The following is a 22461-nucleotide window of genomic DNA, read 5'->3' as shown; positions in this document are numbered from 1 at the left end:
GTGGTTTCTAGCTGTAATGATTAAGTAAAAAGAAAAGAAAGGCTAAAAAATTTAAATGGATAATAAGGAGGAGGATTTGCTGAATTAAAATTTGGGAATTGGAATACAGAAAGGGGAGGTACGAGGAAGTCGGGGAAGTAAGTTACAAGAAAATAAGGGATTGAAATTATACTTGTTTTTTGTGTTTTTTGTTTGTTTGTATTAATGTTTTGTTTTGTTATTATATAATTTGTGAAACTTCAATAAAAATCTTTTTTTTAAAAAAAAAAAGAGAAACGAAGGGAATTCAATCCTGTAATGCCTCCTGGTTGCCCGGAAGCAGCAAACTTCCTTGCCACCCGGGGCAGAGTGAAAATCCAGCCCCAGGTGTGACCAGGACTTGGGAACATCCTTCCCACTGCAGATGTGAATCACTCCCTTCTGGTTTAGGTTCTTTTCGTCACATACAGTTTTCTCACCACTGACCCTACACGCCAGGGAACCTGTGGCCTTCCAAATGTTGCTGGAGTACAACACCCATCATCCATGACCGTTGGGCATGCTGGCTGGGGCTGATGGGAACTGGAGTCCGATGCGACATGGAATGCCACAAGTTCCCCTTCGCTTGCTATTTACATCAAAAGCCAGCACAGAAATATGGCCCAATAGCTGTTACTCCTCCTCCTTACACGCCACAAACCCAATATTTAGGGGTTTTTTTGTCCCAAGCCAAGGTACACATGCAACTTAGAAAACCGCTTTGTGCATCTTGACTTATTCCACAGTCTATGTATTAACCTTACAGATGATGTTGCCTTCATTTGCACAGATCTGCAAGGATACTGGGCTCTCAAGTCAGGGTGCTTGCAAACTCTGTGGCTGCCTTAAGGATGCAATCCTAGGAAGACACGGAGCTGCCTTTTACAGGGCCAGACCAGTTCAGGATCGTCCACCAGTGGTGTCCAAACTTTTTTCAAAGAGGGCCAGATTTGATGAAGTGAAGGGCCGTGAGGGCTGGCCAAAGGGCCAACCAAAGTTCCTTTTTTAAGATTGAAGTTGCTAAGCTTTTTTATGATTTTACACCAAAGTTCTTGAGCTTTGTCATTACCTTGGGTTGAAGTAGCTTCAGGTTGAGGGTTTTCGGGAACGCATTATTTCCGGGTTTCGCCGCTCGCGTATGCACAGACGCTCAAAATGACGCATGCGCGGAAGCGGCGAGTCGTGGGTTGCGTTCTGCTCTGGATGCGAACGGGGCTCCAGAACGGATCCCGTCGGCATCCAGAGGTGCCACTGTATTTTACCCCAGGAAATAAACTGCCACAGGGGCCAGATTAAACTGACCAGCGGACCAAATTAGGCCCCCAAAACGGACTTTGGACATGCAAGATACACTGACCGGCAACAGCTGTGCAGGGTTTCAGATGGGAGACCTAGCTGGAGATCCCGGGAATCGAAGCAGAGACCTTCTGCAAACCTCTGAGCTACAACGCCTCACCTAAAAAGCAAGCCAAGGATCCAGTCCTCATGGTTCAAAATTAAAGGCTGGTTTAATGAGCAAGAAAGCTGCCTTATATGGGCCTAGGTCTGCCACACAGTCGTGGCCTTTCCAGTCGAATACAGGGAGGGAGGAGTAACGTCAGAAAACCAGTTGCGATTCCCCTGCCTGCCCCCTCCTTTTGCACCGCTGACGGGGCCACAAATGAAATCAGCATAGATCCAGGTGTCACTATTGGTATGTAAAGCCCTTGACCGCTTGGGACCAGTTTACTTGCTGGATCGTCTCCATCTATACCCATTCACTGCTGGGATCTGTGTAACTGGCCCATTTACAATTGCCATGTCTACCTACACTTCGCAACTTCCCGCACATTGAAATTAGACAGGCTTCTTCATTGTACATTTTTGACCCCTGCTGAAATCTTTTGTTTCCTGGTCAACTCAGTTTAGCATGGCATTTTGCTACATGGTGTCAGTTAAATGGTTTAAAATCGGTGATGTATATTGTGGTGCATGCTCTAGTTATCTCCGGCTTCGACTACTGCAACGCGCTCTACGTGGGGCTACCTTTGAAGCTGACCCGGAAATTACAATGAATCCAGAATGTGGCAGCTAGACTGGTGACTGGGAGTGGCTGCCGAGACCATATAACACCGGTCCTGAAAGACCTACATTGGCTCTCAAAACATTTCTGAGCACAATTCAAAGTGTTGGTGCTGACCTTGAAAGCCCTAAATGGTCTTGGCCCAGTAGACCTGAAGGAGCGTCTCCACCCCCATCACCCAGTCTGGACATTGAGGTCCAGCTCTGAGGGCCTTCTGGCGGTTCCCTCGCTGCGAGAAGCAAAGTTACAGAAAACCAGGCAGAGGGCCTTCTCGGTAGTGGCGCCCGCCCTATGGAACGCCCTCCCATCAGATGTCAAGGAAATAAACAACTATCTTACTTTAAGAAGACATCTGAAGGCAGCCCTGTTTAGGGAAATTTTTAATGTTTGATTCTATTTTTAATATTCTGTTGGAAGCCACCCAGAGGGGCTGGGAAATAAATTATTATTATTATTATTATTATTATTATTATTATTATTATTATTATTAATTTCTCTTGTAACTCTTGACTTTTTGTATTATTTGGCATTATTAATAAATATTTTAGACGCTGCTGTAAACTTACGAGGTCTTTTGTTCTAGCAAGCAAGGAACAATCCTTTCACCAATTTAAACTGTGCCTTACAAAGTTCCTCAATCCGAAAGCCATGCCACCTGGTGCCATCCAGACCTTTTGGACCACAACTCCCATCAGCCCCCAGGGGACCAGCTGGGGATCATGGGAGTGGCAGTCCAAAAGGTTTAGGAGGTCAGCGCCCAGGCTGCGGGCGTCAGCTTTGCAGTGGATTTTACTTCCAGATTAAGGACCGCCAGTTCCTGCTGGTGCAATTCCACCATGAATGGGAATTTTCTTTTGAATGCACATAATCACACACACGCCAAAAAGGTGATTTTTAAAATCAGAATCAAAAGCTGGTCCAAATTCCCCAGGTAGAAAATGGTTAGCTGCTGTAATGTCACCCAAAGGCCTTGCATCAAAGAGAAGGCCTAGGTGCTTTTTTTTTTAAAGGGGTGAGTGCGGAATTGGAACGAATTACATGCATTTTTTACAGGTTTTTAAAAAATGAAATATTTTCCTTCCATCTGCGGAACAAAATTATCTGTGTGGGGTGTGGTATAGATTTTTTTTTAAGTCTTTCCTCCCCCTACAATACGGAGAAAGACAGTCCATATACAACCCAATAAATATTCTTTCAGAGGATTCTCTGGGAATTATTGCAAAATAAAAAGATGTCCTGCAGGGCAGGGGTACCAAAATCCCATTTTCTGAATTTGATGTAGAGCATCCCCAACAGAACAGGAGAGAGCCAACGAGTAGATTCCACCCACCCAAAATAAGACGTGTAAAGAATTGAAAAATGGGTTGGGCGGTTTATGCCAGCTCCTCGCAACAGCCAAACATCCTTATCCGTTTCACTAAAACCGGAATAAAAAAATGGAATTTAATCTGGATTAACACATCTTGAATCGGAATAGAGGATTTCGGGGATGGGGGAGCCTTCAGCAAATTATTTAAAGACAGGATATCTGGTTAGAGGAGGAAATTTGGGGTGGGGAATTTTTTTTAGGGGTCTCTTGGCAAACTGAATACCAAGGCTAAGATTTGGGGGTCCCTGAATTACAACAGGATCCAAAGTGTGATTTACAACCCATTCACGCAGCACAGAAAACCCCATATATTTCTTTCAGCTACACCCAAGTTACTACACCCATTTGCCTGGTAGTAAACCCCACTGAACTCATGGGGGTTTACTTCCTAGTAGATGTAATTAATAGCTACCTTTTGACCCTTTCTGTGCCTCTTCTCCAAAAGGTGATGTCTAAGGTAAGGTCACCACAAGATACAGGAAAAACAAAGCCAGTTTAAAACGAGCCGCAAAACAAATAAGAAAACTTAAAATTCCTGCTAAAAGAAAAAGATTTGTGCCAAAGCAAAGTTCAACAGGTAAAGAGACACATAGATAGGATTACAGCATTTCTGGGCTTTGATTTTTGGATTCTTCACCCATCGCCTGCTTTAATATGGATTCCTTTTAGGACAACAACCCCGCCCCAGCCTCGCATCTACTCGAGAGTAAACCGCGTTCAGAGCACCAGGATTTGTTTCCGAAGTAAGCGCGTGCTTACAGGACGAGGCTGCAAAAAAATTACGTTGCAAAGTGGCGGGTTGGGGGACGGAGCGGACTAGTTTGGGTAGAAAAGTAAGGCCCGTTACGCGCTCCCTTTCCAGGCTACGCTGCGCTTACTTCGGAGCAAAGCTCCCCCCAACTCCACGGGGCTTACTTCGGAGTGAACATGCACAGGCAGCATTGTGCGACGGAAAAAGCGTTTTAGCGGAGTTCTCTCTGTCTACGATATATCGGGACAGTGATTCTCGGCGCCCAGAGGCCACGAACGATGGTCCCCCAATCCGGCCTCTCCAAACACCGCTTTTTGGAGAGGGGCGCACGGATGTGCGCTTGAGAAGGAGGGTCCGGGCCATCATGGACGCTTCCCAGAAAAAGAGAGACAGAGGGAAGGAGAAAGAGACGTGGCCTCCTGCCACCCACCCCCCTCTCTCCCCCAACACGCGTGTCTCCCGCTTCCCACGTTCCCCGCCGACCCGCGCTGCGCTCACCTTCCGGCGCTTGTCGGCAAAGGGGAGCGCCAGCCACGGCATGGCCCGCGTGGCTTCCTGCCAGCGCTGCTGATCCTGTTCGGCCGACACGAAGACGATCTCCAGGCGCTGCTGCTGCCGCTGCTCCGGCGCCGCTCCGGCTCCCGCTTCGCTCCGGGCCGGCTGGAAGCGCGCGTAGAAGGCGGCCAGGCTAGCGGCCAGCTGCGCGCCCGGCCCGGCTCCGTGTCCGGTTCCTGCCGCTCCAGCGGCGGCGGCTCCGGCTGCGCTGCTGCCGGCGCCGCAGTACCCGAAGTAGAGCCCCACGAGCGAGACGCCCCTCGCCGGCAGCGAGGCCACGGGCACCGCCGAGCCGTCGGGCGCCGCCAGCGCCTCGCCCAGCAGCTCGGCCAGCGGCGCCGCGGCGGCAGCAGCAGCGCACGGCGACGAAGACATCCCCGCCGAGCCCCACGCAGCTCCCGCCGCCGCCGCCAGCCAGCCAGCCGGCCGAGCCCAGCCACACCGAGCCAGGCAGCCGCCGCCGCCGCCGCCAGCGGGCGCTCCCGGCCCGGCCCGCCTCGCCTTCCCCGCGTGGCGCTCGCCGGCCCGCGACCCGCCCCCCGACGCCGCGCAGACGCCGCCCCCAGCAGCCCCGGGCTGCGCACCGGAGAGACCCGTCTCCCTCTCCTCTCCTTTCTCCCGTTTCCCTCTGGCTGCCCCGCTTTTCTGGGACCGGCGGCCCCGATCCTCCGTCGGCTCGGGAGTAAGCACGCCCTGGTTGTAGCGCGCGAGGCTGGCGCTCTCTCGCTCCTTCGCTCTCTTTTTTCCCCCAATTTTTTTATTGATTTTCACAACATTATAAACAAACAAACACATAAAACAAACAAACATAAATCATAACCTGATTGAAAAATACACTTATTAACATTTTTAAGTGACTTCCTCGCTTCCCCTTGGTTGAATTTCATTGCATGTCCTTTTAAGGGTTTTCCAAATCATAGTTCTTAAATAACTTAAACATTAACAGCCTTAGATCTTCACATTATGAAATTAAACCTATTAATTCATCACTTAACTTAAATAAAATCCTAAGCCAATTAAGTATCTGCAAGCTGTTTTCAGTTAATTTAACATGTTTAACTAAGTAATCATTAAATTTGATCCAATCTTCCTGATACTACTCCCTCCTTTTGGTCGTGGACTCTTCTGGTTAGGTCTGCTAGCTCCAAAAAATCCATCTGCCATGGGTTTTCCACTTTTTAGCTAACAAAATATGAGCCGCAGTTGCGGCATACAAAAATAATTTTACATCTTTCTTGGGCAATTCCAGACCTAGTTATTCCAAGAAGAAAGGTCTCTGGTTTCTTTATATTTCAACATTTTTTTCAATTCATTATATATCTTTTCCCAGAAGTCTCACCTTGGGGCAGGTCTACCACATATGATAATATGTTCCTTCCTTTTCTTTACATTTCCAATTTCAATGTAATGTAAAAATGAAAACGCTCACTCACACTCTTTGTGTGTGTGTCTACTCGGGAGTAAATGGCAGGGTGCTCCTTTGGGATTTGCTCTCCCGCCTTTGCTGGCAAAGGGTTTGTTGGGCACGATCCTCTTTCTTTCGCGTGTTTCCACGTGTTGGGTGTACCCTAGCGAAAGTGGGCAGTGGGGTTGTGGGGCGCGATGCTTCCCCACTTTCCTATAGTGTCTACACGGGAGCAAATAGTGTGGTGGTTATGGAACTAATACTCCCAGGAAGGTGAACTTTAGGATTGTAGGGCGAGATCTTCTCTCTCTCTGCTTGTTTTTTCGGGAGCATTGGATTTACTCCCGGGGAAAGCATGCCATGGGATTGTTGCATGTCTCTCTGTTACATGTCTACTCGGGAACAGTTTAGGATTTACTCCCGAGGAAAGCACACACCGGGGATTGTAGCCCCCTCCCTTAGAGGCCGAGCCTCTTTTGCAGGTCTACTCGGAAGTAAGTCCTACTGTGGCCAAGGGGACTTTGTCTCAGGAAAGTGAGCGTGGTAATATTTAGTTCAGGTTTTTGAAACTCACTTGTAAAAAATAAAAAGGGCCAGAATTTTGAAACAACTGAAAACCATTTGAAAACATTGTATGTATCCAAATGTAGATCTGTGTTAGGGGCCAGAGGCCTGCCATTAATGGTGCTATAAAGCAAGGCCAATTTTATGGTGTTGCTGCTTGACTCAAGTGCTCCTGAGCATGTACAAATTGCTTTCCCCTCGCTTTCTCCAGACCTTTGTTAGAGGGAGGCCTCAGACCTGCAACATCTCGGAAGGTTTTACCAGCAAACGGTGTGCCCTTGAGCTTGTCCAAAGCGCATTATTTCTACAGCGCCACCGACATCACACTTTTACAAAGGAGAAGACAGGAGGGGGACCTTTGACCCAAGGGCCATATTACCTTCTAAGCAACTTTCTGGGGGCCGCAGGCAAAATGGGGTGGAGCCCTGGACACATTTCCAGCTAGGCAGAAACATTTGGGGTGGAAACAGGGGTGTGGCTTTTGCAGGTTGACCCACAGACTGCTTTGGGCTTCCGTTTTCATTTCCCAGTATCAGGGCTGCCTCTGGAAAGTTCTCTACCACCTGCTGCCAGGAGGCCTTTGAGATCACCCCATAAATACCCAGATAATCGCCACCACCACCCCCCCGGGAAGATGCCTCACGCTTATTAAACTCCTTTGTCTTCCTCTGCCAAGGCCCCAGGAGCAGTTCAAAGGCGAATTTGCCTTCTGCATGCTCGTTTTTTTTTTGGGGGGTGCCTCCTTTAAAAAAGCAGTACTGCAGGCCCAAGACGATGTGCTTTCTTCAAACCAGCATCAAAACTGCACCCAGAGTCCAAACTTTAAACATCCCCCCCCCCAGTTCTTATAATTCAGCAACAGAAACTGCGACAAAATGTTGCAGCGTGGAGTATTCCATCAGCCAGCCGCGCCCTTACACAGGGCACTCCATTCCACTCCCACGCAGCATTCCGTGCCCACAGAGCATGCTCAGTCTGCGTTGGCCTATTTCTTGGGGGCTCCCCACTTTTAAGATTTCCCCTCCTAAATACTTCACGCACACTGCACCTTTACAAACCTTCGCCCCTGCTAACATCTCTTGCTTGTATCATTTTGGGTCCATAAGGACCCACGTTTTAAGAGTGAGTGCAATATTATTCCTAACAGTAGCACAGGAAACCCCTTCCAGAGCTAGAGGGTTATTACAGGGGAGGACCCCCCTAGAATCTATTTCCCTGCTGGGTCACAGCTTGAGTTTGCGGTTGCTGGATAAATGCGCCTCTGAGCATATGCAGAGCTCCCCAGCCTAACGTACCTGGTGGGGGTTTTGCTAGGATAAAGCAAGTTTGGGGCTAGAGGGAATGGTTATGCAGCCTAGAACTCCTTGTGGGTGGCTGGGAGCCGGAATAAAACTTTAAATTATTATTAATGTGATATCCCTGGGAACTGCAACGCAATGTTGCGGCGTAGTCATCATCCCTAAGAGGGCTTTCTGACCACAGACACATATGATTCAAGAAGAGGTGTTCCCTTTGTGTAGTTTGGCATATATCAGGGGTCAGTAAACTTTTTCAGCAGGGGGCCGGTCCACTGTCCCTCAGACCTTGTGGGGGGCCGGACTATTTTTTATTGGGGGGGGGAGATGAACGAATTCCTATGCCCCACAAATAACCCAGAGATGCATTTTAAATAAAAGGACACATTCTACTCATGCGAAAACACGCTGATTCCCGGACCGTCTGCTGGATTTAGAAGGCGATTGGGCCGAATCCGGCCCTCGGGCCTTAGTTTGCCTACCCATGGCATATGAGTTCTTTTTGGGGGAAAGGCAGCAAGTTTCTGTATTCCATGTAGTCATGTTCGCTTCCAAAGTGATGGGCCCTCAACCACCCGAGGTTGCTATTAGAAGGAATAATGGAACTAATTAATTCCCCGGCTGACTGAGAAACCAGTGGCATGGGGCAGACTTTTCACACACATGAGGAGGGGCTTCAGGAGCAAACCCCAGCACCTCTTGTGCAAAAGGGTCCCAAATTTGTTTTCAAAATCAAATTGCCAAAAAGATAAACAGAGCAGTTAAATGGGGCTGAAGCGACACCTAGTGGCCGCAGGAATGGTTGCAGCTCTATCCAGCGACTTTTATCCCTTTCACTCAATCTGTCATTCATATTTATCCACCTGGCCTTTATCTGGGTTTTACACCAGCTGTTCCTCAAATCATCCCCATGCAGGGTTCTCTTTTTAAAGTAAAGTGTCCCCCCCCTTCCCCCTGCAAGAAGGGAGGATTTTGAAAGCTTGCTTGTAAGTTTTCTGACAGCTTTTCCCACTTGCGGCTTCGGTCAGCTGTAACTACTTTCACTTTTAAAACAGTGAAAAGGGATCGACCTCCATATTTAGAATCCCTTTCGTTCCAAATTTTTAGCTCAAATTGATCTCTTTTTCCTTTACTCACAATTCAAATTGAACTGTTACATTTTAAATCATTTTTTGCTTTCCTATGACTAGGCGGTTCCTTCCTGGGGAAGGGCCTTAATTCAAAAGGAGAACCATGAGGACTGGAATCTTGTTTTAATTTTCGAGCTTAGGGTTGTAGCTCAGTGACAGAGCATGTTGGCTGGGGCTGATGAGAGTTGCACAACATCTGGATGTTTGAGGGTCCCTGTCTCCCCGCTCTATTTCTGCTACATACTAATAGCAAGGGATGCGGGTGCCATGGTGGGTTAAGCCACAGAGCCTAGGACTTGCCGATCAGAAGGTCGATGGTTCAAATCCCCACAAAGGGGTGAGCTCCCGTCGCTCGGTCCCTGCTCCTGCCAACCTAGCAGTTTGAAAGCACACCAGTGCATGTAGATAAATAGGTACCGCTCCGGCGGGAAGGTAAACGGTGTTTCCGTGTGCTGCTCTGGTTCACCAGAAGCGGCTTAGTCCTGCTGGCCACATGACCTGGAAGCTGTACGCCGGCTCCCTCGGCCAATAAAGTGAGATGGGTGCCGCAACCCCAGAGTCGGCCACGACTGGACCTAACGGTCAGGGGTCCCTTTACCTTTACTAATAGCAGCGTCTTTTTGACTGCAGCCAAAACGCTATCTGTGCCAGGCGCAGGGAAGGTTTGGCTCCTACAGGTGTCACTAAACTATAACTCCCACCAGTACCAAGCCAGCAAGGCTAATGGCCAAGGATGATGGGAGCTGTAGCTCAGCAGCAACAGAAGGACAAAGGATTCTTACGCCAGGTCCATGCACCAGCAAGAGGCATTTGCAGAAATGCAAAATACAATCTGCAGAATGTAAGGAAATACAGCTGGATTAAGCCAATGGCCCGTTTAGTCCAGCATTCTGTTCTCACACTGGCCAGCCAGGGGCCCCAAAGGGAAACCAAACAGGCAGGATCCGAGCAAAAGAGCAACTCTCCCCTAGTGTGGTTTCCAGCAAATGGTATTCAGAAGCATGGCTGCAGAGGGCAGAACAGAGCCATTCTGGCCAGTAGCCTTTATGAATCTATCTAATCCTTCTTTAGCAGAGACATCACCTTGCCGACAAAGGTCCACATAGTTAAAGCCATTGTTTTTCCCAGTAGTGATGTGTGGAAGTGAGAGCTGGACCAGAAAGAAGGCTGATCGCCGAAGAATTGATGCTTTTGAATTCTGGTGCTGGAGGAGACTCTTGAGAGTCCCATGGTCTGCTAGAAGATCAAACCTCTCCATTCTGAAGGAAATCAGCCCTGAGGGCTCACTGGAAGGACAGATCCTGAAGCTGAGGCTCCAAGACTTTGGCCACCGCATGAGAAGAGAAGACTCCCTGGAAAAGACCCTGATGTTGGGAAAGATGGAGGGGACGACAGAGGACGAGATGGTGGGACAGTGTTCTCGAAGCTACAAACATGAGTTTGACCAAACTGCGGGAGGCAGTGGAAGACAGGAGTGCCTGGCGTGCTCTGGTCCAGGGGGTCACGAAGAGTCAGACACGACTAAACGACTAAACAACAACAATCCTCCTTTAAAGCCATCCAGACTGGTAGCCATCGCTGCCTCCCGTAGGAACAAGCTGCATTCTTTAATCTGCCCTCAATCATCCAACAAAAATAACCCCAAGCAAGAGAGCAGAGCCTCAAAACCCCGCAATGAGGCCCAAGCACAGCCAGTTAGTGGCCAGGGCCTTTTCAGTGATGGCTCCGACCTGGCGGAATGCTCTGTCCCATGAGACCAGGGCCCTTCAGGATTTAACCTCCTTCCGTCAGGCCTGTAAGACAGAGCTATTCCGCCTGGCCTTTAATTTGAATTCAGCCTGATCTTTTATTTCCCTTACCTTCCCTCCCCCTCCCCTTTTATGAAGATCACCCACTCTGAGACCCCACAGCTAATTCTCCCCTGGCCTCCTCGCTGGCCCAAGTAGGACCAATTCAGCCAGCTAGCCCTGGGGATTATCTAAAGCTTATTTCCCCTAAATTGAATTTTATTGTTATTCATGTTTTTATACTGTATTTTATGCTGCTTTTATAATTAAGCATTTTAAATTTGTTGTTGGCTGCCCTGAGCCCGGTTTTTGAACCGGGAAGGGCGGGGTATAAATAAAATATTATTATTATTATTATTATTATTATTATTATTATTATTATTATTATTGGAGCACCAAGAGTCTTTGGGGGGAAAGGGAGTTTACGGCAGACGGGATAGCAGCCTGAACAGCCAGCAGCACTTTCTTACAGTTCCCACTTGAACAGGCATGGGGAGCCTTTGTCCCCCCCCCCCCGGATGTTGCTGAACTACAACTCCCAACCCCCTTGCCGCAGCGGAGGAGAGTTGTAGTTCAGCTCGGGCCAACGTTTCCCACACACCTGGGTCAGAACATTTGCCCGCATCATCGAAGAAGCACTTCACTTGGCAATCTATTAAAACAACTCAGAAAAACTCGGTTTATTCATAAAAACCCTGAACCATACCAAAATGCAGAATTACTGAAAAAAAAGGGAGCACAGAAAAGGTGCGTTTTCGGCTAGAGGTTGCCAAAGGAAACTTAACGAGCACTGAGCTCGCGACGCATAAAACCGGCAGGGTCCGCATCTCAAGAAAATAAAGTCTGCCGCATGAACCGAGTCCTTGATCTCGTGCCTCAGGGTTCAACAACCGCAGGCTGGTTATTGAAATATTTTTTAAAAAGGTGTGGGGAGAGACTCAAAAAAGATTTGAGCTGCAAGAGGGAAAGTCTGGTTGAAAATAAACTTCCAGGAAAAGAAGAACTGAGTAACAGTGACCCATCGCTTGAAGATCCTCATAGTGGCATCCGATTAATTATCCTTTTCTTGAGTTGGCCAACTCAAAAGCAGAGCGGCTCAGGCCAGCTCAGGAAATATCCCCCCATCCTTCAGGCCAAGGGCGATTGGCTAAGTGGCTCTCTTTGAGTTGTGGGACCCACACACACACCTGGCTGAGCCCCAGGAAGGAAAGGAGTTCCTCCAAAATTGAAGAGAATTCCCAGCCGTCTTCTGTCCTCGACGGGGTCCGTCTGCCGCCCCTCAGCGCCTTACCCGTTCTGCAACAGGAGGCGGATCAGGACCCCTGCGACCAAAACGGTGATTGCCAACGCCACAGCCAGCCCCCGGTGCAATAGGAGCTGCTTCCCGGACAAGACTTCCACGCGAGACCGAGTGAGCTCTTCCGGGGGAATCAGCTGGTCTTGCGGCGGGTGCTCCATCACGTGGTCCATGCCGCTAAGAGCATCCCCATTGGGAACCTCAGTTTCCATCGTGAGGTAGGCTGTGGGGTAGAAAACCTCACCATTAGTTTGGGGGTGGGACCTTTTCCGTAATCCGGGAAGGGGGAATCGGTTGCAGGCCGCATGCTGGCGGTGGGCAAGGCCACAGTTGCAAAAAGGAGAGGGCTTCGCGCCCCTTTTCTCTCTCCCATCACTGCTCTGGTTATCTCCCGCTTGGACTACTGCAATGCGCTCTACGTGGGGCTACCTTCGAAGGTGACCCGGAAACTACAACTAATCCAGAATGCGGCAGCTAGACTGGTGACTGGGAGCGGCCGCCGAGACCACATAACACCAGTCCTGAAAGACCTGCATTGGCTCCCAGGACGTTTCCGAGCACAATTCAAAGTGTTGGTGTTGACCTTGAAAGCCCTAAACTGTCCAGTAGACCTGAAGAATCATCTCCACCCCCATCATCCAGCCCAGACACTGAGGTCCAGCTCTGAGGGCCTTCTGGCAGTTCCCTCCCTGCGAAAAGTGAGGTTACAGGGAACCAGGAGGAGGGCCTTCTCGGCGGTGGCGCCTGCCCTGTGGAATGCCCTCCCGTCAGATGTCAAGGAAATAAACAACTACCTGACTTTGAGAAGACATCTGAAGGCAGCCCTGTTTAGGGAAGTTTTAAATGTTTGATCTTTTACTGTGTTTTTAATATCCTGTTGGAAGCCGCCCAGAGTGGCTGGGGAAACCCAGCCCGATGGGCAGGGAATGAATGAATAATTAAATATTATTATTATTATTATTATTATTATTATTATTATTATTATTATTATTATTATTATTATTTCCCAATCTTACTCACCCCTTTCATTGCTGTATGTCATTGTCTGATTGGGCGCAGAGATGTGGGGGGGGGACCCCCAAGGGAAGAAGGCTAAGAACCCAAAGTGGGAGAAGAATGGGAGGAGGTGGTATCCAAACAGGGCTTAGTGAGCAGGAAGAGGCTGTGGCAGAGAGCAGTCCAGAAACAGAGGGAGAAGCAGAGGGGGTCAAGAGGCAAAGTGGAGGCCAGAGTGAGCCACCTGTCGGCGATTCCTGAGCTGCGATTCCGGCATGGCCAGGGGGCTAGGCCGGATGACCCTTGAGGGCCCCTTCCAACCCCACAATTCTAGGAACTTAACCCTTGGAGACCTGCCCCAGGCCACATATCGCACAGGGAAGAGCAGTCATGGTGATCAAGCTGTCTTGCGAGGAACTGAGTTTTAAATTTTTATTTATACCCCGCCCTCCCCAGCCAAGGCCGGGCTCAGGGTGGCTAACAAGCAATAATAAAAACAAGTTGAATGAATACAAATTAAAAACAAGATTAAAATACAACATTAAAATATTGAAACATTAAAATATTAAAATGCAGCCTCATCACAGGAGGAGAAAGGAAACAGAAAAAGGGGGAGGGAATCAAATTGGCTCCAAGCCAAAGGCCAGGCGGAACAACTCTTGTCTTATAGGCCCTGCGGAAATAAATCAGAGCCCGCAAGGCCCTGGTCTCATGAGACAGAGCGTTCCGACAGGCCGGAGCCAGTGTTGAAAAGGCCCTGGCTCTGGTTGAAGCCAATCTAACTTCCTTAGGGCCCTTAGGGTGTTGCTATTTATGGACCTTGAGGTTCTCCATGGAGGCAGACCGGGAGAGGCAGTCCCGTAGGTACAAGGATGTCACATAGAGGAGGGAGAAAGGTTGTTTTCTGCTGCTCCAGAGAAGCGGACACGGAGCAATGGATCCAAACTACAAGAAAGAGGATTCCACCTAAACATTGGGAAGAACTTCCTGACAGTAAGAGCTGTTCGACAGTGGAATTTGCTGCCAAGGAGTGTGGTGGAGTCTCCTTCTTTGGAGGTCTTTAAGCAGAGGCTTGACAACCATATGTCAGGAGTGCTCTGATGGTGTTTCCTGCTTGGCAGGGGGTTGGACTCGATGGCCCTTGTGGTCTCTTCCAACTCTATGATTCTAGGGTCCTAGGCCGTGAAGGGCTTTAAAGGTCAAAAGCAGCACCTTAAATCTGACCCTGTACTCCACCGGGAGCCAGTGCAGCTGGAAAAGCACTGGGTGAATATGCTCCCATGGCAGAGACCCCGTGAGGAGCCTCGCTGCAGCATTCTGCCCCCGCTGGAGTTTCTGGGACAGCTTCAAGGGCAGCCCCGCGTAGAGCGAATTACAGGGGTCAAACCTGGAGGTGACCATTGCATGGATCACTGTGGCCAGGTCGGGGCGGGAAAGGTAAGGGACCAACTGCTTGATGCGGCGAAGGTGGAAAAATGTCGCAGGCTCCGCTCTCCTCTGTGCCCCACCTGACCTTTATATAATCGGGGACAAGCAGGAAAAGGAATCCCTCCCAGCCCCATTCATTTCTCCCCCCAAAAAATATATATATCACACTCTCAATCCCATTCATTCCCACCCCCATTGAAAAATTACCTAAGGGCACCGGTTTATTAGCAGAAATGTCCTCAGAACTGCCGGTCTGTAGTCTGGCTGTCAGCCCTGCTCGGCTCTGAGCCTAGGAGATGAAAAATTTGGGATGGGGGGGGAGGGAGAGAGAGAGAGGAGTTATCTCAGGGTTAACACCCATAGCACACATTTCCCATGACGTCCCAATCAAGGCTCATTAAGTCGCCCTTCGTTAGACGCCTGAATACTTTCACAACTGCACATCTCTCCGAAAAGTACAGTGGTACCTCAGGTTACATCCGCTTCAGGTTACAGACTCCACTAAGCCAGAAATAGTGCTTCAGGTTTAGAACTTTGCTTCAGGATGAGAACAGAAATCGTGCTCCGGCGGCACAGCAGCAGCAGGAGGCCCCATTAGCTTAAGTGGTGCTTCAGGTTAAGAACAGTTTCAGGTTAAGAACGGACCTCCGGAACGAATTAAGTACTTAACCTGAGGTACCACTGTACTGGGCACCGTCCAGCGCTCATCTTACCTAGAGTAGACCCTTGAAGTTAATGGGTGCACCTAATTAGGGCCAGCTAATTTCAGTACGTCTCCTCCGAGGGCTGTCTCCCATGCTAGTCCTGCTCTAAACAGTCCCACTGGGAATAATGGGCACGGCTAGCTTAGGGGTCTCGATTTCCAACTTCTGAGGAAAGCTCGCCGCAACCCGTTGCCTCTCAGCTGGAAGCCGGGAGCAGAATCCCAACATTTTAATTTGGATCGTCAGGTTTCTGGAGCTCCTCGTTTTCAGAACGGCACTTTTTCCACCTCGACAACACACCTTTGCCTTAAGACAACAAACTGGGGTGTGAAACGTCTGAAGGAAAACAGAGCCCAAGAAACACACAAAAACCTTTTGTGTCTCTTTCGGGGAACTGAGGTAGGAAGAGCTCTTGTGAGGCCGAGAGTTCAGCAAACCCACGGCAGAAGAGGATATTTGCCCCTTATGTGTTTTGCATCAATCCAGCAGGGGCCAAACGCTCTGGGCAGCTCTCAGACCACATGTTCTTTTTAATATTTTGTTGGGAGCTGCACAGAGCGGCTGGGCGAACCCAGTTAGATGGGCGGCATTTAAACAACAAAATTACTATTGATGATGTTAATGTTGTTACAGTCAAACCTCGGATCCTGAACGCCTCCGTTTTGGAACGTTTCGGCTCCCAAATGCCAAAAACCCAGAAGTAAATGCTCCGGTTTTCGAACGTTTTTCAGAAGCCAAACATCCGACATGGCTTCTGCTCAAAGCTCCTGCAGCCAATCAGAAGCCGCGCCTCAGTTGTCAAACGTTTTGGAAGCCAAACATGCTTCTGGAACGGATTACATTCAACAACCGGGGTTTGACTGTGCAGTCATACCTCAGGTTACAGATGCTTCAGGTTGTGTTTTTTCGGGTTATGCACCCACCGAAACCAGGAAGTACCGGAACGGGTTACTTCCGGGTTTTGGCAGTCGCACATGCACAGAAGTGCTAAATCACGCTTTGCACGTGCGCAGAAGCGCCGAATCGCAACCTCTGTATTATTATTCTGCTGCTCCGGACGATAGGACTCGAAGCAACACAAGTTGCGAGAAAGGAGATTCTCACTAAACATCAGGAAGGATGCTAAGAGCCATTCAACAGGGGAACGGACAACCTCGGAAGCTGTCAGACGATCTCCTCTGGCTTTTAAGCAGAGTTTGGGTGGCCAGCCGTCAATAATAATAATAAAATTTTATTTATTCCCTGCCCTCCCCAGCCAAGGCCGGGCTCAGGGCGGCTAACAACCAATAATAAAAACAAGTTGAATGAATACAACTTAAAAACAAAATTAAAATACAACATTAAAACATTAAAATGCAGCCTCGTCACAGGAGGAGAAAGGAAAAAAGTAAGAGGGGGAGGGAATCAGATTGACTCCAAGCCAAAGGCCAGGCGGAACAACTCTTTCTTACAGGCCCTGCGGAAAGAAATCAGATCCTGCAGGACCCTGGTCTCATGAGGCAGAGCGTTCCACCAGGCCGGGGCCAGTGTTGAAAAGACCCTGGCTCTTGCTGAGGCTAATCTGACTTCCTTAGGACCCCTAGGGTGTTGCTATTTATGGACCTTAAGGTCCTCCGTGGGGCATACCGGGAGAGGCGGTCCCGTAGGTACGAGGATTCTTCCCCTGCGTTTCTTTCCAAGGGGTTGAGCTAGATGTCCTTTGGGGGTACCTTTCCAGCTCTACTGCTCTATGATTCTATGAGGTGCCCCCTTTCCCCTCAGGGGTGCTGGGACCCACCCACTTATGGAAACCAAAGGAACCGGTGCTCTTGAGCCTCACCTCTTCCGAGGCCTTTTTCCAGTCGGCTCGCAGGACGAGGACCAGGAAAGAGGCGGCTTGGAGGGAGATACAGACGATCAGCCCCGTCCACAGGCCTAAAGAGAGAGAGAACAAGAACAAGATCCCTCAGATGAACCGTCCTGTAGGGTGAGAGTATTTATTTATTCTGTGTACACGTCAGGCTTCCCAAACCCAGGGCGCCCCAACAAAAGCAGAGTGGCAGATGAAGATGATGGACTGGCAAAACCGACAGGAAGGATTCGGAACCAGCAAGTCCAAGCGAGACCAGAAGACTGGAACAAATTTACCGTATTTTTCGCCCTATAGGACGCACTTTCCCCCCTCCAAAAATGAAGGGGAAATGTGTGTGCGTCCTATGGGGCGAATGCAGGCTTTCGCTGAAGCCTGGAGAAAAAATGACCAGCAGGTATTAAATTAAAATTCTTTTTCTTTCTTTTAAAGCAGACAACATCAGCTTGCGTTGGCCTGCTGAGGTACGTACCTATCACTCCAAGCTTGTACCTAAACATAAGTGTAATGCCAATGGGAAGCCCAATGGTGTAATAGCCGATGGCGTTGGCGATGGCACCAATCTTCTGCTTTCCAGCTCCTCTCAGTATTCCGCCGCAGGTGGCCTGGAGAGGGAATGAGAAGGAGAGAGGGCTAAAATTATACCAGTTCAGCAAAAGTGTCAGCGTGGTAGAGCATCAAGACCCTGGCTTACCTCAAAGGGTTGTTTTTCTCCCTTAAAAATAAATAAATATTAAAGTTTGAAAAAATACAGACATATCCAATATCTTTTGGATACAGATACAGTTTGAAAAAATACAGAGTTTGAAAAAATACAGAGATATCCAATACAAAAATACAAAGTTTGAAAAAATACAGAAATATCCAATATCTTTTTATCAAAGATAAAAAAACTAATCCAAATAAAACAGAAACCAAAATGAAGAAAGGAGAAGGGGGAAAAGAAAGAAAGAAAGAAAGAAAGAGAACTTCCGATTCTTCGTCTGTCAGCTATATATAGAAAATTATTTAAAACGGAGTGGATGTTATCTTGAACACTCAATGGTTCTATAAACCAATGTTTTATTTAAACCCAGATATCAACAGTTCCATTTTCTTTTTCACATAGTGACTGTAAGGGGTTACCAATCTTTTGTAAATATTGAAAAATGTTTTTCTCTGATTAAACACGCCAACTTTGCCACCTCAGCTAAGTCCAATAATTTTAACAGGAAAGCTGCAGGAAGATTCAGGCTCAGAGGGGAGAGCTGCCTGTTGCCTCCCTGTATGAGTTCTCGCTTCTGTCCAAGAGGCAAGCTCAGAACAGGCTTAAGAACACGCATCAAAGTCCCTCAAGCAAGGAAAACGCTAACGTAAATAAATCAGGGTTGTGTGCACTTAAGCTAATAACATAAATTAAGACCCAGTCCTAGTTCCCCTTAGCTGACAGCAAATCCCACTGAATTCAGTAGGAATTACTTCTGAGTAGACACACTTAGGACTGCATTGTCAAAGTCACTGGAAAGGAAAGCTGCTTATATTGGGCAAGCTGAATCCATTTGCACAACTCCTCTCCCTTTACATTCCATCCGAAAATTATTTGTGAGCAGTTTTTGCTTGCTGGGGCTGGGGCGGTGTTGGGAGAATATCCACAGGACAGGAAAAAACTAGATCGCCAAACACTGGAAAGATTTATTTGGCAGCTGAAGATTGTCTGAGCAAATGGCTTCAAAAATATGTTTATGAACATGAGGTCTAGAAGCTTGCTAAGTTTTAAACGTGAGAAAAGGAAAAGGAAGAACCACATTCTGTGCTTGTGCTGCCCCCTAGTGGAACTATGGGGTTTGCAGCCACACAGCCCTGGGTACCAATTCATGCTGCATTGAACTCACCGCTATTGCATCCAGCAGATGGAAAGGGGCGAAAATCATCATCACTTTGGCAACCAGGGCGATGATCTCTCTGTCGGGGAGGAAAGACAAGACTGAGAATGGGCAAGGAAAGAAGGTGAGCTTTTTTTTTTTGGTAGAGGTTTTTTTTAAAAAAAGCATTATTTCATTTTATAATGTATATAAAACAGAGATAACAACAGACAAAAATTAAAAGATGAAAAACAAAGCTACAAAATAGGCACGTAGGATGAGTAACTAGCATGGGTTAAAATAACCAAGTCCCAGTAAAGAATATCAGTGTTATCAGATCGTCAAGTATAGTTTCGCATTTTCCAGGCTTACAAAAGGGTTGCTTTGAAAAAGATGTCTCTGTTGTATAGGTAATAAAGGAATGCCAAATCAAATAAATATATGTTTGGACGTTCTAGTCCCTGTCAGAATCTCAAGTTTTGTGTAATTTTCTCCACTATAATTATGTATTATTGGTTGCTGTTTTGTCCTTTTAATGCATTTTGTGTTTAAACTTCTTCTTTGGCAATCCCTCGTAGCTGAGTAAGATTGTCTTCCATAAACACGGTCTTAACAGTGAGTCCGTAAGTGACTGTGGAGGCCAATTCTGGATCCACGTGTCCTTCCACATTGGGGACATGGGTTTCCAGGTGGGAGCTGATCACAGTGTGGATTTGCCAAGCGTGCCTTCCTCCTAGTACGTTTCTCCCTTGCATCCTGAGTTCGAGTGTCTTCAAAGCCCATGACACCTTTGGGAAAGGCTGTTCTCCAACTGGAGAGCTTGCAGGCCAGCGTTTCCCAGTTGTTGGTGTTTATACCTCATTCTTTTGAGAGAGTCTTTAAACCTCTTTTGTTGACCACCAGCGGTACGCTTTCCATTTTTAAGCTTGGAATTTTTAATTTCTCTCGTGGACCGCTGAGCGGTCTGCCGATTTGCCCAGATCAGTGGCGAAAGAATTTCTTGCTCCGAGTTTGAATGACCTACCTGTCGCTGGTGAAGACGTAGGCTACCACGTCCTTTACGGCTGCCAGGAGGCCAGCAAACACCATAGCAAACACACCTGGGACAGGAGAGTGAGATCAGAAGCGTTTTTTAATAATAATAATAATAATAATAATAATAATAATAATAATTTATTTGTACCCAGCCACTCTGGGCAGCTTCAAACAAAGACCAAAAATACACTAAAATGTCACACATTAAAAAATGCAACAGTATTTAAAGAGCTCCTCTGGCAACGGTCTGAATGTGCCTCAGAGGTAGCGCATCTCTCATGCCAGGGTGGGGGAACCTCAGGTCTGAATGCGGCCCTCCGTGGCTCTTTGTCCGGCCCTTGGGACACTCCAGGCTCCGCCTCCCCCAAGCCACGCCCCCTTCCCCAATATGGTTCTGCAGGACGGCCGCTAGGAATGGGTGCTAGAAACCCCTTGCACCAGTTCTTTCACCCTTTCTCTCTCGATCGCTTTGTCTCTGGCCCTTCCCATCACTATCACATGGCCCCCAGAAGGTCGCCTGTGAGAATATGCAGCTTTCAGATGGGGGGGGAGGGTTCTCTTCCCCTGAGCTTAGGGGATGCTGCCCCTTTAAGGATGAACCCTTCCTGGGAAAGAGAGCTCCGCCCACTACCAGAGGGACTGGGACAGCCTTAAAGAGACATACGCACCCGTGCAGAGGAGTCCCGTGATGCAGGAGAGTTTGGCTTGCTGGATGTCACCGGCCCCCAGGGCGTTCCCCACTCGGACGCTGGAGGCAACGCTCATGCCTTGCGGTAGCTGGTGGGGCGACAGGATTGGGGATTAAACAAGGGAGCAAAATATTCTGCAGTCAAAGGGAGCGAGGAGCGAAAGCAACAGCCCCTTTAAGACTAAAAAAAAGTACAGTGGATGCACGTTCGCAACCCACAGCGTTCGCAACCCGCAGCAGCGCGTCTGTGCGGGTTGTGATTTGGAGCTTCTGCACATGCGCAAAGTGCGATTTAGCGCTTCTGCACATGCGCGGCTGCCAAAACCCGGAAGTAACCCATTCCAGTACTTCTGGGTTTCAGCGGGTCCGTAATCCGAAAAAACGCAACCTGAAGCAGCTGTAACCTGAGGTATGACTGTATTTGGAGAGTTTCTTTCTTGAAGTTGTGTGTTGGGGGGGGGAGAGAGAAGATGGCCCCAACAGTGCAATTCTAGGGCTGCTTACTCAAAAGTGTGTGGCGATGCTTATTCAGTAAGCACATTTATTTTGTTTCGTAAAATTTATATACCGCTGAATTGTAAAACGGAACACAAACTACACACACGCCGCAAGGCAGTTTACAAAAATATCAAAGCAATGAAATTTTCAGCAACCGACCCCTCCTCCCAGCTAAAAACAACTATTTAAAAGCTTAAAAAATAATTAAAATCAACAAAAAAAACATTTTTTTTAAAAAAACACAACCAGATTAAAACACAGGTGAATATTCCACAGGACTGGACAGACTTGCCTAAAATAATGTTTGGAGGAGGCACCAAAATGTGTACGGTGAAAGAAGCTGTCTGATGTCTACAGGCAGGGAGTTCCAAAGGGTAGGTGATGCCACGCTAAAGGAACGATCTCTTAAAAGCTTGAAATGAGTGTAGCTGTGCCAGTTCTACAGATCGAAGGGCATATATGGAGTGAAGCGTTCCCACAAGTAAACTGGTCCCAGGGTTTTATATACCAATAGTATTTGTTTTACTGTATTTTTCGCTCCATAGGGCGCACCTAGTTTTTAGGGAGGGAAATAAAGGGGGGTAAATTATTTTTCCCCTCCCCCCAGGTCCAGGAGCGGCGCAAGATTATGCGCAACCTCGCTTCTGTTCCCGGAGCTTGCGGGACTGGAGGCAGGGGAAGCCCGAGCTTGCCCCGACCCCAGCCCCCAGAACAGGCAGCTATCCGCAAGCCTTCCGAGCGCAGCAGGAACTCCCGCCGTGCTCAGAAGGCTTGCGGATGGCTGCCTGAAGCCCAGCGAGCGCAGTGGGAGTTGGCGCAGCGCTTGCCGGGCTTCAGGGTGCAGGCTGCTGTCCACAAGCCTTCGGAGCCCTCCGAAGGCTTGCGGATAGTTGCCTGAAGCCTGGAGAGTGAGAGGGGTCGGTGCGCACCGACGCCTCTCGCTTTCCAGGCTTCAGCGAAAGCCTGCATTCGCCCCATAGGACGCACACACATTTCCCCTTCATTTTTGCAGGGGAAAAAGTGCGACCTATAGGGCGAAAAATACGGTAATTTTCATGATGTTTTTTTGTGCTTTTTCTATTTTAATTTTATTTTGTGAACCACCCTGAGATCTACGGCTATCAGGCGGCATACAAATTTAATTATCAACAACAACTTGAATTTGGCCTGGCTATGAATCAGTGCAGAT

The 22461-nt window shown here is 48.4% G+C and overlaps 2 protein-coding genes across 3 annotated transcripts in view; both read right to left on the bottom strand.

The window, feature by feature from the left end:
* NXN (nucleoredoxin) overlaps nucleotides 1-5145 on the bottom strand; it is a 70199-nt gene extending 65054 nt beyond the window's left edge. Inside the window, exon 1 of the mRNA XM_082201864.1 lies at nucleotides 4699-5145. Coding sequence (XP_082057990.1) covers nucleotides 4699-5130 — 432 coding nt within the window. The 5' untranslated portion in view covers nucleotides 5131-5145. The remainder of the gene's footprint in view (nucleotides 1-4698) is intronic.
* A 6446-nt stretch (nucleotides 5146-11591) lies between these two features.
* The window catches only part of LOC309520238 (multidrug and toxin extrusion protein 2-like), a 28254-nt gene continuing 17384 nt past the window's right edge, over nucleotides 11592-22461 (bottom strand). For both annotated transcript variants that reach the window (XM_082201814.1, XM_082201815.1), the window contains exons 11-17: nucleotides 20755-20863; nucleotides 20076-20151; nucleotides 19082-19151; nucleotides 17683-17815; nucleotides 17181-17275; nucleotides 14865-14946; nucleotides 11592-12456 (exon numbers count right to left, since the gene is read on the bottom strand). In XM_082201814.1, coding sequence (XP_082057940.1) covers nucleotides 12224-12456; nucleotides 14865-14946; nucleotides 17181-17275; nucleotides 17683-17815; nucleotides 19082-19151; nucleotides 20076-20151; nucleotides 20755-20863 — 798 coding nt within the window. In that variant the 3' untranslated portion in view covers nucleotides 11592-12223. The remainder of the gene's footprint in view (nucleotides 12457-14864; nucleotides 14947-17180; nucleotides 17276-17682; nucleotides 17816-19081; nucleotides 19152-20075; nucleotides 20152-20754; nucleotides 20864-22461) is intronic.

This window comes from Podarcis vaucheri (assembly GCF_965113315.1).
Source record: "Podarcis vaucheri genome assembly, chromosome: 15".
In the NCBI taxonomy this organism is placed as follows: Eukaryota; Metazoa; Chordata; class Lepidosauria; order Squamata; family Lacertidae; genus Podarcis; species Podarcis vaucheri.
This window is presented reverse-complemented; position numbering and strand designations above follow the sequence as displayed.